The following is a 16,304-nucleotide window of genomic DNA, read 5'->3' as shown; positions in this document are numbered from 1 at the left end:
TTTCAACTCCTCTGAGGAAAGAGTTTCTCATGGGTCTGTAGCTCACCAAGTAGGCTAGGCTGACTGTCCAAGTAACTCCAAGTACCCTTCTTTCTCTGCCAGGCTCAGGGCTGGATTATAAGAGCATATCACCACACTCAGCATTTTTTATGTATATCCTGGAGCTCAAACTCAAGTCCCCAAGCTTGAGAGGCAAGCACTTTACCCACTGAGACTTCACCCCAGCTCTCACAATACAGCTCTCATTCCTACTTTGACTTATAATGGAGTGTTTTATATCAAAATAAATCCAGAGATTTGTAAATTGGGATTATAATTTAAATATATATATATATATATATATATATATATATATATCAGAGCAACAGAAACATTTAAGAACTATCCAATAATAGCATTCAAGGACACGGTCTTCTCTTCTGAATGAAAAAGTATCAATACACACTAAACAGATTTTAGTGAAACAAATAGATCATAGACTGTTCACTTTGCTGTATGCTCAACAGTGTTGCAAATGCATCCCATTCTCTCCTCGGTGGGCTCTATGTAAGGCCTGCTCCTTCCCATCTTAAGAAGCAGGTACTCTTGCGATCTTTTAAGAGTTTGTTTTTTTTTTTTTACACTGCAGCGCAAGAAGTCAACAGTCTTGTGTTTCCACAGACACTGACTGTTGTTTTAACAACACATTTGTATTTGAAATAATTGGAAACTAAGATTTAGAATCGCCATTGGCCTTTGAGGCTACTCACCACTCCTGGCTCACTGTTGTTATAGCGATGCTGGGCAGCGTCGTCAAAGGTAGAGTGGTTGGCCTGCAAATGCCATCCGCCTCAGGGGTCCTTGCCCTCTCACTCTGTCTCTGCGACAACGGTGGCAGCTGTAAGTTTCCCGAGCAGCACCTTCGGCCTCTCCAGAGGTCAATTCCAAGGGTGTAGCTGGAAGAGCTGTAGGATTTACTCAAGCTACACTCAAAATAGTCCTTACCGTTCTGGAGGAAACAAAGAGAAAGAAAACAAGAAAAAGGGTGAAACTCAAGTGTCTACAGGACAGAGTTAAATGAGCCTGCAGGATCCAGCTGTCACTAGGAAGCCGAGATGGTGATGATGATGATGATGATGATGATGATGATGATGATTATCTCACAACCAGAGTCTGCAATTGACCCTCAGGAGTCTAAGAGAGAAGCAAGATGGGTGGGGGTGGGGAGTGGCTGGTTTCTATCTTTTCGGACAAACTTATCAGTTGTATGTTCTTAGAGATCTTTAGATTCAAACGTAACATTTCCCAGGAGTAGCGAATGGATTGGAAGATTTCTTTCTTATTTCTCTCACTCTCTTTTTCTTAAAACAAATTTTGATAAATTAATAATATAACTTAGAAATTAGTTTACCCTTCTGGTATATGCTAATAAACTACAAATAAATATGAAATTACTTACTCAGTGTTTTAAAGAAAAAATGTTAGGCTATCAGAGTGTTGGTAATTAGAGTCCACTGGCTGTCCCTGTTCCTACATACAAACCTCATGGCTGGCAATGTTACTGTTTGGTTACTCCTGAATTAGGCAAGAGTTGGGATAGAAGATGCGCAACATCCAACCCTCAAGAGCCCTATTCAAGCCCATGCCGAATGCTGGCATGAAGGGTGTACAGGTGACAGGACAAAGCATTATGGTAGCGAGAAAGAGTCTCTCACCCCTGCCATTCCTCTGCGTGAATATGGTTCCTGGTACTGCTGGGAATGGAAATCCCCAATGAGGGTCTGCCTGGCACACGGTTCTCTTCCGTCCAGAGACTGACTGTGTTGCCACCTGGCGATGGCCACTCAGATCAACCAGCAAGAGCTGGAACTTTTACTCTTCTAACCAAGAGCCTGTCACCAGGCCAAGGCTGCTCAGCTGAAAACACTGCTCACACTGAACCTGGAGTTTCAACAAATATGTGATACACATTATCCCAGTCTCGTGCTGCGCTACTTAAAAAGGTTTCCTTAGTAGAAAGGTGTGGTATCTCACTTCCCACACTGTCTGCCCTGTTGGTTAACATTTACATGTCTGTACAAGACCATGTTCTTGATTATTCTCTTGGTCCAGAAAGTTACCATGTGGTCTCAGATACGCTAGGCAAGCGCTCTACCACTATGCCATCTCCCCAATATCTCCTTTTAAAATATATATCTTTATTGATACATATGTGTCTGTTGAGGAGTGCCGGAAGAGGTCAGATGAGGACATTGGATCCCCTGGAGCTGAAGTTAGAGGTGACTGGGAGAAGCCTGATATGTGTGCCGGGAACCAAACACAAGTCCTTTCTGAAAGAGGAGCAAGCACTCTTAACCATGCACAGTATCTCCAGCCTCCTCAATCGCTTACTACTTTCTATTTTAGATAAGGCTGCTCTTGCACTCAATGCACAACCCTGGCTGGCCTTAAACGTGTCCATCCTACCCCAGTCCCCTACGTGTTTGAGGTTTCAGGCCTATGGCATCAGATCCAGCAGATAAAGCCATATTCGGATGGCAAATCGGGGCAAGAAGAGATGTGACAATTTTCAGGAGCTCCACTCTTTTTACCTTGAAATGGAATATTATCTTTTCTCTTATATTTGACATATAATTTTGAAATACCATTTATTTAAAATTTAGCATAAGTGCCACTTGGTGACAGAAAATTGACCCAATCTAGAATCTTCCAGAGTGTGAAATGCCCTAGAATGTATCAGGAGGCTTAATGCTTAATAATTGGCTGCGTACATTGTAGCTCTAGTAATTTCTACATCCCGGGGATGGTGTGTGTAAGAAAGAAAAAAAATTAGAAACAGGGAGAAAACTTGGCATATATATTTCTTAAAATACTTTAAAGAGACGGAATAAACAAAATCCTAGTGAAGATTAAAGGTGAATATATAAGAACAAATTGAAGGCTGGAAATCGTAAGTCCAGCAACAGATATGTATGCCAAGAAAATCACAGTCTTCTAGAAGGCACGGCGTCAACTATATGTGAGAAACACTGGTCCAAAGTAAAGAAATGAAGACACCATTTAGTTACATTGCCAGACACCAGGACTTTCTGATTAAGTGTAGAGTATTCTTCTCTTTTAGGAAAAGTAAACACTACCAACCAGGTGTGACGGCAGTAAATGGATTAAATGAATTCTTGATGCCTTCCCTGGGGATGGACAGCAAAGTCATACCTCACACAGCAAACACCTTCCACACTGTGCTGGTGAGTTTTTGCCAACTCAGCACTGGCTGGGACTTCTGGGAAGAGGGAACTTCTGTCAGACTGGCTTGTGGGCAAGTCTATAGAGCATTTCCTAATTAGTGATTGATGCCCCAATCCACTGTGGGCAGTGACATCTCAGGGCTGGTGGTCCTCGGCTGTATAAGAAAGAAAGTTGAACGGACCGCAGAGCAAGCCAAGCAGCAGCCTTTCTCCACAGTCTCTGCTGCAGTTCCCAGCTCCAGGTTCCCACCTTGATTTCCTGCCCTGACTTCCTTCACAGCGGACTGTGAGCGGGACGCAGAAGCTAGAAAAGCCCCTTTTTTCCCCCAAGTTGCTTTTGATTATGCTCTTAACTACAGCAATTAGATGCAAGCTAGGATAGAAATTTGTACCAGGATCATGAGGTATTGCTAGGCCAGACCAGATCAGACCAGAGCATGTAGTTTGGGGAGGACTGTAGAAGTGTTCGGAACTTTGGGCTAGAAAAGTCATTAGTTCTTAATGTTCTTAAAGCTTAATAGGCTGGCTCTGTGGGAGCTTGGAAGGTAAGACTGCTAAAAGCAATGGAGACGGTGAAGGCCTGGTTTGCAAAGCTTCAGAGGGAAGTTTGAGGGTCCCTCAGCCACTCCCCTGGGGCTATTCATGTGATATTTTGTATTAAACATCTGAGGTTTATGGTTGAAGAATCATCAGAGACATAAGCCATGTGAATGAAACTTTTGCTTTCCTAGGACAATTGATGTTGGTTTGCTCGAGATGGACAGTCAGCTGTGATTAGGAAGAGACCAGCATCACAGAGCCAGGGAAGGGGAGGTGCCCGATTCCTTGGGAGCCCAGAAGAACTTAAGTAAAATACCAGATGCCAGACACTGAGTTACAGGACTTGATTTATGACTCTGGGCCCCGGCTTTGCTTTGATTGACTTGCAGTGGTGCTCTGGTTTTCCCTTCTTGAAATAGGAAGTATAAAACTTTTCAAATTTTATTTTATAGGCACCCAGAGCTGACAGACTTTGGACCTTTAGAGAGACCTTGGATTTCTTTAAAGAGACTGAACTTTTTAAAGGCCATGGAACTTTTAAAATTAGGAATGTGGTCTACATTTTGATACTGACATTAACATGAGATCTTGGGAAGACAAAGAAAGGTTATGGTTTAATAGTGGTTATATGTGTGTCAAGTTGACAAGGGCTCAGCTGTGATGGTTAGCTTTTTTGGTCAACTTGACACAAGCTAAGGTCATTTGGGAAGAGAAAACCTCAATTTCAAATGCTGCCATTGGAAGACGAGCCTTCCAGTCTTTTCTTGCTTAATGATTGACGGGGGAGGGCCCGGTCCACTGTGGGTGGTACTACCTCTGGGCAGCCGGTCCTGGGCTGTATAAAAGAGTAGTTGATCAAGCCACCGAGAGCAATTCAGTAAGCAATGTTCCTTCATGACTTCTCCTTCAGCTCCTGCCTCCAGGTTCCTGTCCTGACTTCTCTTCACAGTGGACTATGGTCAGGAAATGTGAGCCAAATCAACCCTGGCCTCCACAACTTGCTTGTGGTCATGCTCTTCATCACAGCAATAAAAAGCAAATGAGGACACACAATAACTTGCCAACAAGTTAAGAATTTGCATTTTTTGAGTCAGGCTTTGAATTAAAAGAATCTGCTTCGGAAGCCCTTGGTGAGTATGAAGAGACATCACCACAAAAGAACGTGACGAAACGGCTTTTCAGAAACTAAACTCAATGCTGAAAGCAGTATTATTTTCAGAACAATCAGAACATTACATGCAGAGCTGTTTATAATTACCCCAAAGTCTGTATTTATACCATAATTTATAGATTGCTCCTCTATCTAAGTTATTACCATCCTCAAAATTGAACTCAGTTATTTCAACTGATGGGCTTGTGATTTGTACCTGAATTTACTATTTTTTACCATCATAATTCTGACCAGTTCCAATACTACTCATAAATCAACTATCTTTGCAGGAAGGAATAATAATTTTAATGGTATCTCTAGTAATTACAACGTTATATTTCTTTTCAAAATTCGCACATCCCTAAGTTCACTTTATGTCGGAATAATGCTTGAAGAAATAACTGCTTTTGGATTCTCCTCCTATTTCTGAATAAATGTTTAAAAGTCATTAGTCTTGCCAGTGTAATTACAAAACTTACCACAAAGGGCAAGCCGGAGGCACCTAAACTGGCAGACTCTTCAGGGCAGAGTGCTTCATCTCATTGCAAAATCAAGTCAGGACTCCTGGCACACCCGGGGTGTGCACAGTGCTTCCTCAGCCATGCATGCCTCACAGTTGCCGTGTGTTTGGTCTGCCATCTGCTCCATCAGGTTTGGAGAGTTGCTGGCCTTTTCAGCTCTCCAGTGGCCCTCATGGCTAGAGGAGGGGCAAGGTCTTCCCAGAACACACGCTGTGCTTCCATTCAGATTCTGTCTCTACCACCGGTCAGATTTTCAAGCCTTGTGACATCAGAGACGGAGGTTATGAAAAGCACCCAGTGACATTCAGCGCTCCCATCAAAGCTAAATGTCATGGTGTTCCTTGAGACAGTTACAAAGAGTGTGCCTCTGAGAAATATGGTTTATTGTAAGCAGTCATCACCAATTACAAGAACAGTCTGTCTGGAGGAGACCTCAGCCACCCTTATTCGTTGTTTTCTTTTCTTTGAAATGTCTTGGTATCCATGATTAAGAACACGAAACTGTAACTGGGGCGTCAGTGTGGATGCTTGACTTTTGGTTCTAATACACATGTAGCTGTGTGGGGGTGCACAGTATATAGATACACACATGCATATTGAACTGTATGTCTTATATAATTTATATGTATATATAAAGTTATTATCTCTCCCTCTTTTTTAATATACACATAGTTACAGGTTCTTCTAAGTCTTTTCCAGTCCTATCTGTCTTCCCTCCTCCTGTTACCTGAAACTCCCTCCTACCCTTTAATCTCTTTAGCCATTATTAATTACAATGCTCAGTTCTCAGGTCGCACATGATTGCATCTCACCTCTATAAGTCAATTTTTTTCAAATACAAAGTCGTGAATGCACACACAAGTTTTAGTCACCTGTTGAAGGTCTGGTGCATTTTGAGTGTATCAAGACAGAACCGTAGTTATCCATCCTTGTATTCCCATAGCCCCAAGCAGAGTGTCTTGCCTGAAATAAGATCTTTTCAGTTACTGTTCTCCCCTTACCAGAAATTCTCCCCCAATATCCTTACAGCCCACTCCCTCACTGCTTACACGTCTTCTCGCACAGCCGTTTTGTAAATGCTCTCACACACAGTCATTCACTGCTCCCTAAACTGACTCCTCTATCGCCTTTACCACAGCTGGGATGGCTTTGTAATTTATTAACTTATTTCCACCTTCCCTCTGGAAAGTAAGGCCAAAGTGAACAAGAGCTTATACTATTTATTGCTGAATCTCCTTGTAGAACCTAGATCCATATTTGACACACAATGTGTATATATAGTGTTTAGGTGGTATTGAATGACTATTTAAATCGTTTAATTAAAAGCTGATGAGTTAAAATAAATTAAAATACAACAAACTGCATCTGATGTAAGGGTAAAAGCTTAATTGAAGAGCATGGTATATAAAACCTAAGCTTCTGTTGTTCCAGCGAGTCAGGAGAGACTGGGAAGCACAGGTGATGTGTGCTGTGGCTGAGAGAGCCTGGGTGGAAGAGGGAAGTGCTCGCTCACTCGGCTGGCACTGTCTTTCAGAAAAGAGGTCAGCTTGGAATTCAAATGTGTCCTTTAAAATTTCCTGGGAGTCATCTTTAAAGAATCAAAGGAAATAAAACTTGTCTTTAACAAACAGTTTAATATATCTACAGTGCTACCATTTTAATGTGTATTTTATATAAAATATTTTTTTATTCTTAATATTTATATGTAGATAGGTTCACAATCTGACATCTAGCTTGTTTACAGCTCACTCCATCCAGGCTGGTGGTTAAAGACTGCCACTCTGGACACAGAAAACCTATGTACTATTTACCCACAGTGGCTTTGGTGGGGTTGATAATACATGACTAATTGCTTCTTTTCTATATATTTCTGCAAGCAGAGTTCCTCCTCTTTCAGGTGGTACCATCTCTTATCCCCATAGGAATAATCAAGATTATTTCTCTAAAAATACAATGAGAAAGGGAAAATATGTTGCAATGGTTAATAATTATCAACTTGATGGTGTCAAGAATAACAGCAAACAAGCCTCTGGGTATGTCTGTGAGGGAGGAAGACCCACGCTAAAAGTAGGAAGAATCACTCTGTGGGTTGCAGTCCTGGACTTCGAAAAAGCGAGACGGGGAGGAGCTAACTAATCACCAGCTTCCATCTCCATTTCCTGATTATGGATACTGTGTGACCAGCTGCTTCAGACTCTCACCACCATGCCTTTCTTGCCCACCATGATCATGAGTAGAAATAAATCTTTCCATCCTAAAGTTGCTTTGGGCATTCTGCAACTGAAACATGGAAAGTAACTGTTACAAATGGTTTGTCTATCAGTAATGAGCACTGCTCCATTTTAACCTTTAAAACAGATCAAAATGCTAAAGTAAGCCAGAACAGTACATAAATTGTATTAATGGCCAACGTCAAACTTCTTCTTTTTTTCCATTCCAGAAGTTTCCCGGTAGACATTCTAAGCAGAGCACGGCCATCTAAACACAACCATCCATCACCAGTGTAAGAAATGGGATGGAAACGGTGAATTTGTATGTGACTGGGAGCCAAAGCCCCAAGAAGATGAGGCGCAGTCCCCCACAGAAGGGGCTTGTGAAAAGGTCAGCACAGGACCAGACCACACTACACTGTCGTCCCTTTCTGGTATAACAGAGCTGAACCAGGTTCCCTGTCCTGTCACATTCCTAGTGGTTAAAAGAAGAGTAAGAATGGAGAGACATCTGAAAGACTGGGCAATCCCTGGAGATGTGATGTTTACACCAGTTAGAAATAAAACCTTGTATGGGCGTTCCTTCCATCCATGAAATAGGAACTCAATGGTAAACTGAGTCACAGTACCACGGCAAACTCCCTGTTCCTCTGGCTTTTTACAGGAAGTAAAGGATGTCACTTATTTTTCTCCTTTCCTCTGTACTTTCCCTTTGCACATCTGATTGGTGATATATAATTTGATATCAATTTTAAAGAGTAACTGGGTAAGGATTGTGCAATGAAAGACCAGTGAAGGAGTGAAAGCAGAGGCAAATAGTATCAGTTGACCAGAGCCAAAGCTGTGGAGACTGTGTTTATAGACTTCGAACAACGTAGAGTCAGGCTTCTCAACCATGATGGACTTTCTGGGATTGTTTTTAAACAATATGCCTAGCAGGTGGGACCTGAAACTCTGCATTCCTGATAGTCACTGATGTGAGGCTCGTGCTGCTGGTCTGAGGAACACTAGTGAACACAAGGTGTAGTGGGTGTGTATAAAACATACCCTTCTTAGTGCTAAAGACCCTGCCATGGGAAGTGACCTTCAGGAGTTTGCTACACGCGACTAAAGTATGAGAAGCTCATGGTGGATGATGGGACAGTGTGCAAAGATGAATCAGCTCATAGACTTGGGGCAAGAAGAGAATTATTCCTGCTGTTCATTTCACAGAGTGCTGGGTTCGGATCATCCAAACATGCAGTCACAGAGCGGCAGTACGACACACCCTCCTCTGCCTTTGCGTGGAATTGTGGAGTAGCTCATTTACTGAGCCAGGAGCAGGAATGGGGCCACTGTTGCTGTCGCTACTTACGTCATCTGCCGTAACCGCCATCACGCTCCTGCTCTTCTTCATCCTAGCGGTGGGAAACGGCTCCTGCGGGGACTTCTGCTGCTCAGTGCAGCTTTGCTGACTGCTGATTCAACCTAGGGGGTTAAAAACACAACAGAAAATTCTGTATCCACAGTTAAATAAAAGCGTGTTGCTACATTCCTTCAACCAACATGGGATGCATACACTAAACATATACAAGCAAGTACCACAATTTAAAAGACAATTAAACTTTATGTTCTGCCAAGAGAGACTGAAAACACACAAGAAGCCAAGAAACTGGCACAAAGATATTCATAAGAAGAGAATAAGAATAGGAGGTAACAGTTACACTCCAGGTAACCAATGCTCATGAGGAATATGAAAACATTACACAACCAGATATGGTGTGCATGCCTGTAATTCTAGAACCCAATGGCTGGGGCAGGATGTTCTAGAGCAGCCTTACAAGGTAAAGCCTTGTCTCAAAATATTAATTACAATAACATATATCTGTATAAGACTTTATAACTCAAAAACTACTTTCCCACAAAATATTTCATGTTATTCTTATAAGGCATAAAACATTATTATCATGTTTTGGGACTGGAAAGGAAGCTTGGTGGTGTTCGAGAGAGAGACACAGACAGAAAGAGCGAGAGAGATGAAGAGAGGGATCGCCTCATGCCTTTTTGCCTAATGAGAGAAAAAAAAAGTCAGAAAAATGATTTGGCCTGAGTAAAATAGCAAAACCATGCAACATTCAAAATCTAAAGAATATGACTCCTTGGTACTTTCCAAAAACAAGCAATCTAATACAAACGAAGGCACAGGAGGAAATGTACACTTAAGAGATGAAAACTTAATATCAGTTTTCACCACCAGTCTCAGCTCCTCACATGGAAATCACATAAGAAATAATTGTCATAGTTAACTTCAGTAAACAATACTTGGAAAGAGTGGGACTTCCTGGCTATGTCACACCAGGCCATCTGTGGTAGACAAGGTTTGTTCCATGGCATTAATCTAGGCAGGTCACTGGAAGTAACATAGAACTTCAATATCACCAACATTTAAGGGGCTACCTCATGCTCCAAGCTCTAGCGGAAAACCAGCCAGGGCTTATGAAGACTACTGGACATAGCAAGAATATAAAGTTCAGTCCCACAACAGACCATACGAGAATGCAAGGAAATCTGAGTATGCAGAACTTAACCCGAAGCAAATGTGTAAAAAAAAAAAAAAAAGAGCCCAGGAAGTGTCCATCATGAGATCGTGGCTTCAAAATGCTTTGTATTATTGCTGAGCTCAAGAACTCCTGTCTATTGTTCACTCTATAGATTTCATCTTTTAATATATGCTTGATGTGAAAATTGGGCTTCTCAACCGCGAAGACGCACATAGATTAAAAGCATGATAGGACCGCAGCTCCGTGCGGAGGAATACTAAGTAGTGGAATTCAACAGTCACCCAGGAAACCGGGGTTGAATTCCTAACACATAATTTGACTATATTATGCGGGAATTGGCAGTGAAATTTATGCTGCAGATAGAAAGTGGGGCAAGAGAGAAGCTTTGCCTTTGTAGGTGAGCAAGAGACACAGACACTTAGGCATGCAAGCTTTGCCTTTGTAGGTGTGCAAGAGACACCTTAGGGACACTTAGGTGTTTAATTCAATATGGTGCGAAAAAGAATTCTGTCTTCAGCAATGAATGAATGAATGAATGAATGAATGAATGAATGAATAAATATAAATAAATATAAACAAATAAATAAATACTATGCTCCTCTCATGCAGACCAAACAGCAGCAAGCAGATGCTTATGGTTTGATTGTAAGGCAGCTTAAAGCTGAACAAAATTAAGCAAGTAAAGATCTTGCATCGTGGAGTTTTCATCTACCTGATAGTCCTACAGGGCTTTCTAGAAACAAACAAAAAGCTCATACTCCTAAGTTAAAACATCAATTACATTTAGGCCTAAATGCAGGGTAGAGGACTTGTTTAGACTCAATCAGTCAAAGTCTATGAAAACGTTAACACAGCAGAGTATTAAAGGGCTATATAAACGCTAACAGTAGGAGCGAGATAAGGGTTACAGCTGGAATCTTGATGCTACATGGTGAGAAGAATTTGTTTAATGAAGATAGTGCAGAATAACATAGTGGTCAAAATATAAAGGAACACCCAGAACCATGATATATGAAAGATAAATAGAGTCATAGATAGATGAGATAATAGATAGATAGGTTGACAGATAGGTAGACACATAATAGATAGACACATAGATAATAGAGGCATGATAGATAAGGTAAATAAAAGACAGATAGATGATCAACAGACGACAGGTGACTGATAAAAAGAATAACTGATTAATGATATTACCTAATATCATTTATATAGACGAAATATATTATATAGATGATAAATCAGAATTTAACATGTGAAGATTGTAGCATGTATAGATGGAAATATAAGAAAACTTATAGATAGAAAGATAACATGCTTCAGGAAATATTATTATATCTTTTTGAGGAGCAAGAATACTTTTGCCAGGCTGTCACTGTAGAAATAAATTTTATGTATTTGAATTATTTGAATTTGGAGTTAGAATTTGGAATACATATTAATATACCTTTAACAATGTACTCATCCTAGTACGGAAAAAGCAAGATTGCAAATTGCATGGCAGCTTACCAAATTACAAAAAGTCAACATCTGTTATTTTTTTTTAAGACCCATAGGAGAGATATCTGCTTTTGTGCATGTTCGTCAACTGACTGTCCTGACCACTCTTATTCCTGCAAGGCTGCTCTGCAGGGATGGTGTCTGTGGTCCCTTTGGACTACTGACTCTGGATGCCTTCAGCCTAAGGAAAGTAGTTATAGAGACAGAGACCAGCAGGCAGGAAGAAAGAGGGGTCCTTATGTTGGCCACGGTACAGTGACGGCCACCACACTCTGCTCTAGAACTTGGCTCCCACAGACTCCCCTCTAAGGGTTTAACAGGAAGCAGCTACCTACTGCTGCTAGATTCAAGGTAAGTGGTATCTTTTGTAAGTGGTATCTCAATTATCTCTCTTGTACTCCCTTTGGGACTATAGTCTATTTCCTTCTAGGATCCTGACTGATAGAGATTTGCTCTCAAAACTTGCATGTCCCGGGAACTTTTTAAGAATCCTCCACTGTTCTCTTGCGTCTAGTATAGTGCCTTGCATAAGTTGTCACTTCGTGTCTATAAGCAGGCTCTGAACAGATATTGTTCAGGGACTAAATGAGCAAAATCTGTCTCTGCAGAGATTTTAGTCTTCTTATGATAGCTCAGTGCTCTACTGTCTTGTGTTACTTTCAGGAAGCAGCAATGGCTCCACTTCCTCACTCACAGTTTTGATCCCCTTCTGGAATTTTGAGAAACACGAGGATGGAAATATAACACCACTGAGTGTCAGTTGATGTGGGAGTGTCATATATCAATCTGTTGATTTCATTGGTTAAGCAATAAAGAAACTGCTTGGCCCTCATAGGTTAAAACATAGGTGGGAGGAGTAAACAGAACAGAATGCTGGGAGAAAGAAGCTGAGTCAGGGAGTCGCCATGATTCTCCCACTCCAGGCAGACGCAGGTTAAGATCATTCCTGGTAAGCCTAGAAGAGGCTAGATAGAAATGGGCCAAGCAGTGTTTAAAAGAATACAGTTTCCATGTAATTATTTCGGGGCATAAGCTAGAGCTAGCCATGTGGGCGGCCGGGTGCCGGGGACACAGCCCCACCGCTCCTATTTCAACAGTCAGTGTCTACTGCATTTCAACTAGGTTGACACGGTCTGAAGGTTCTGCTTTCCCCAGCTTCACCACTCACATACATGGCTCCAACAACCTCAGAGCTGCACTCAAATGAAGAAAGCACATATATCACAAGTGAAGAAATCAGGTCTCAGTAACAGAACTTGCCCCAAGTCATACATTCCACAGATTAGGACCAAAATTCTAGTTCTAAGTATGTTTTTCCCCTCAAGTGTAGAATCCAGAAAAAGAATAAGACATACAAGTGAAAAGATGAAATTATGGGAAGAGGAAGAAGATGTGGGGGGAAGACAGGAGATGAGAGAAGGTGATGGGAGTCACATGATCGAAGTATATTTACATGGACGCATTTTCAAACTCTGTCAGCCTAACTGGGAGGCAACTGACACCAACACCCAACAGCAAGATGACAAGTATGATCCCCATCTTCATGTCACAGGGAAATCCATTATTTCCTGCACTTGGTAACTACTAATAACAATGTTTAAATAAGCAAACTCCAGCCCACTCACCTCTCGCGATAAGCCAGCTGGATGCTGCTGACAGCATTTCAAAGTGGGGCCCAGGAAGTGGCGCTTTGTTTTTATTTTGGCCAATGTTGTAAATTAAAGTTAACGTGATCAACATTGAATACTTCAACATGTTTAATTGTGTAAAACCAAGAGGGGATGATTTAGAATGATACTGACATTTTTACACACCTTAGATTTAAGGTAAATATTATGGATCATGGGCTGGATTATCTTCATTTGAGATTATTCTCCCATTATGACATTTATGTCTCAATAAACAGACCACTATGTGCTTCATAAAAAGCAAAAATACTTAAACCAAAATTAAAAAGGAATGTTGGCAAGTGTGGTGGCACATGCCTGCAATCCCAGCCAGCACTTGGAAAGTGGAGACAAGAGGATCAAGCAGTCAAGGCCAGTCTCAGCTATATACCAAGTTCAAGGCAGGCCAGCCTGGGCTACATCATGAACTCTTGTCTCAAACAACAAGAAAAAATTATATATATAATATATATATATATATATATATATGCAGTATTTCTAAGAGTTTCCATCATGACGATGATGACGACTCTAAAAATTCTCTATTTGTGACACATTTAAAACTAACTTTTCTGTGTATTTCACCATTTAAAAAGTCATTTCAAACTTGTATATCTCCTTCCTAGCATCCTGCGAGCTTCACCGGATGAGGCATTATTTGTGTAACTGGCCTCTCACCCTGTGCATTTTCTCCACAAGGGTTCAAAGGCTCACAGACAGCTAAGGAAGAGAAGCTGGCTATCTGGCAGCATGGGAATTTGACCTTGGCACATTAGTTATTACTATGAGCATGAGGAACGACTGGGCTTTTGATGGATAGTGACAGTCATTTTAAAAGCCCACACCATGGTCATATGCTAGGTCAAGCCCTACAGAAATGGAGATAAGGGCGCTATGTAGGGTTCAGAGGAATGCTACTTTTCTCGGTTTAAACGTTATCTTTCATTCTGGAGATGATGCACAATAAAATTTTGCCTCATTGTGTTGTTGGTCTATGCAAACTTCTGATCTTGGCAGAGCTCTGATAGAAATGAACTGGTCTTAATTCAGCGGCTGTGTACAACTTACAATGAGAAATGGGAATCCTCCACCCTTCCACTTCCCTCTGCACTCCATCCATCTACACTGGGACAGAGCAGAATGAATGGCGAGAGCAAAAGTCCCCTTTAAACCTTTAGCCAGACCCCTGACTGCAATCGTCCTTTAAGCGCCATGGCTTCCCTGACAAAGTCACCTGTGCGTTCATGCCTTCTCCAAGGTGGGTGCACAAATGCTGGTTCTCCTCTGGGAGCGAGGAGGAGCTTCTGCACAAGGACAAAGTGATGTCCCATCTTCTTGGTTCCCCACCCTACTGGCTCATTTTAAACCCTTCCTGGCACATTTCCTTTGTTTCAACGTCTACTCTGGAGAGAGTATGGCATGTTGGTGTGGTGCAAGAACCAGAGTCAGCTCAACCCAGGGTGGGAGCTGAAAATGTCAGCTTCTTCACAGTTATTCCCTATCCCCCTCTCTATCTTGTATTTATTCTCTATTCTTCCCTCTCTTTTCTTTGCTCAAGAATACACCAAGGCAGCAGTCAGAAGTCTTCTGCGTTAAGTGGTTAATGGAGAAATAAGATGCATTGGGCTTTAGTTAGTATCTTTCAGCTTCAGGTACTACCTGGTAGGCTCTACTGTGCGATCCTGAGACACCACAGACCACGTGCCAGAGCTTCTCCTCACAGCTGGCTGCCTTAGGCATCAGAATATGGCTAACTGGCAGGTAAACTAGAAGAGACCAGGGGAGAAGGGACGCACTTCTTCTCTCATGAGCATGGTCCACAGGCAGATGTAGACTCGGTCCTATGACGCCTCTCCTCAGAATCTGGTGACCATTTTGGAGCCAGGTTTTGATGTGCCCTGTTCCTGCACTGGTACCCTTCACCTGCCCTCCTAGACTCTTCTCACACCACCCTTCTGTCTTCTTCCCTCAGTCCTAGAAGTGGTAGCTGCTTCTTACACCCAGTAAAAGTTCACACTGCCTAGCGGCTCCTTTGTATTTTCATTAACTGAAACTTCAAATCGGTCTACTGATTTAAGTTCTTCCGTTTCCCTAGCTGGACTAGAAATGCCCTTCACTTTACTGGAGACACCTCCATCCTCTTTCTGGAGGTGGATGCTCATTTCCAAAAGCCCAGTAACTCACTTCTCTCATGCTTCTCACACTCTGTACGGTCTCCACCCTGAATCTGTTTAGAAGAGGATTAAGGGGTTGCCAGAGTTATGACTGGTATTGGCTCCCACTAGACCAGAAATATGTTCCAGACCACATCTTAGCCAATGTGAAATGTCTTCATGCTGGGGCTCTTTCTAGCTTGATGTCCTGCTCCGCGGCATTTCAAATAGGGAAGCATCCGTAGAGGAGATAGTTAAGAAAGCAAGGGCACGATGTTGTTTCTTAACTCAGAAAACCGAAAATCGACTGCTGTGTGTCAGAATTTTACTTATTTGTGAATTATTGATGTCAATACTAAGTCAGTAAGTATTAGCATCATAAAATAATTGGCATGAAGTCTTGGTCAAAAATTGAGTTAAGTTTTTAGTTCGGGCTGGCAGCTAGCATAGTATGAATGCAGGAAGGAATGCTGGGCACGAAAACCCATGAATACCCATCTTCACTCCCAGCTCTAAGTCCATCTAGGAATACCCATTCACTAAATTTGAGGTCGTTGGCCTCAGCTGCCAGACAAAAGATTTAGAGTATAATAATTGCAAACTTCATGAACCTGATAGAACTCCAGTAACTAGTGAAAATAAGTAGAGCCTATAAAGCAAGCCCTCAAGTAAGAGAGCTGGATAAGTGTGCATTAAAATCCTCCATTGAGTCTGCATCCACATTCTGGAATTGTTGTGACTGATTGCTGCTGCTTTCCAGTCGATGATAGCAAAGGCAAATGAATGGAGAATGTCCTACAAA

General features: G+C 41.8%; 1 protein-coding gene across 3 annotated transcripts in view; it reads right to left on the bottom strand.

Annotated features, from left to right (window-relative positions):
- The window catches only part of Pde4b (phosphodiesterase 4B), a 526,974-nt gene that overhangs the window by 425,691 nt on the left and 84,979 nt on the right, over positions 1 to 16,304 (bottom strand). For all 3 annotated transcript variants that reach the window (XM_075946584.1, XM_075946591.1, XM_075946592.1), the window contains exons 2-3: positions 9,000 to 9,112; positions 750 to 988 (exon numbers count right to left, since the gene is read on the bottom strand). In XM_075946584.1, coding sequence (XP_075802699.1) covers positions 750 to 988; positions 9,000 to 9,041 — 281 coding nt within the window. In that variant the 5' untranslated portion in view covers positions 9,042 to 9,112. The remainder of the gene's footprint in view (positions 1 to 749; positions 989 to 8,999; positions 9,113 to 16,304) is intronic.

Source organism: Microtus pennsylvanicus, chromosome 13, assembly GCF_037038515.1.
Source record: "Microtus pennsylvanicus isolate mMicPen1 chromosome 13, mMicPen1.hap1, whole genome shotgun sequence".
Taxonomy (NCBI): Eukaryota; Metazoa; Chordata; class Mammalia; order Rodentia; family Cricetidae; genus Microtus; species Microtus pennsylvanicus.
The sequence above is the reverse complement of the archived record's forward strand: the minus strand, read 5'-3'. Positions and strand labels throughout refer to the sequence as shown.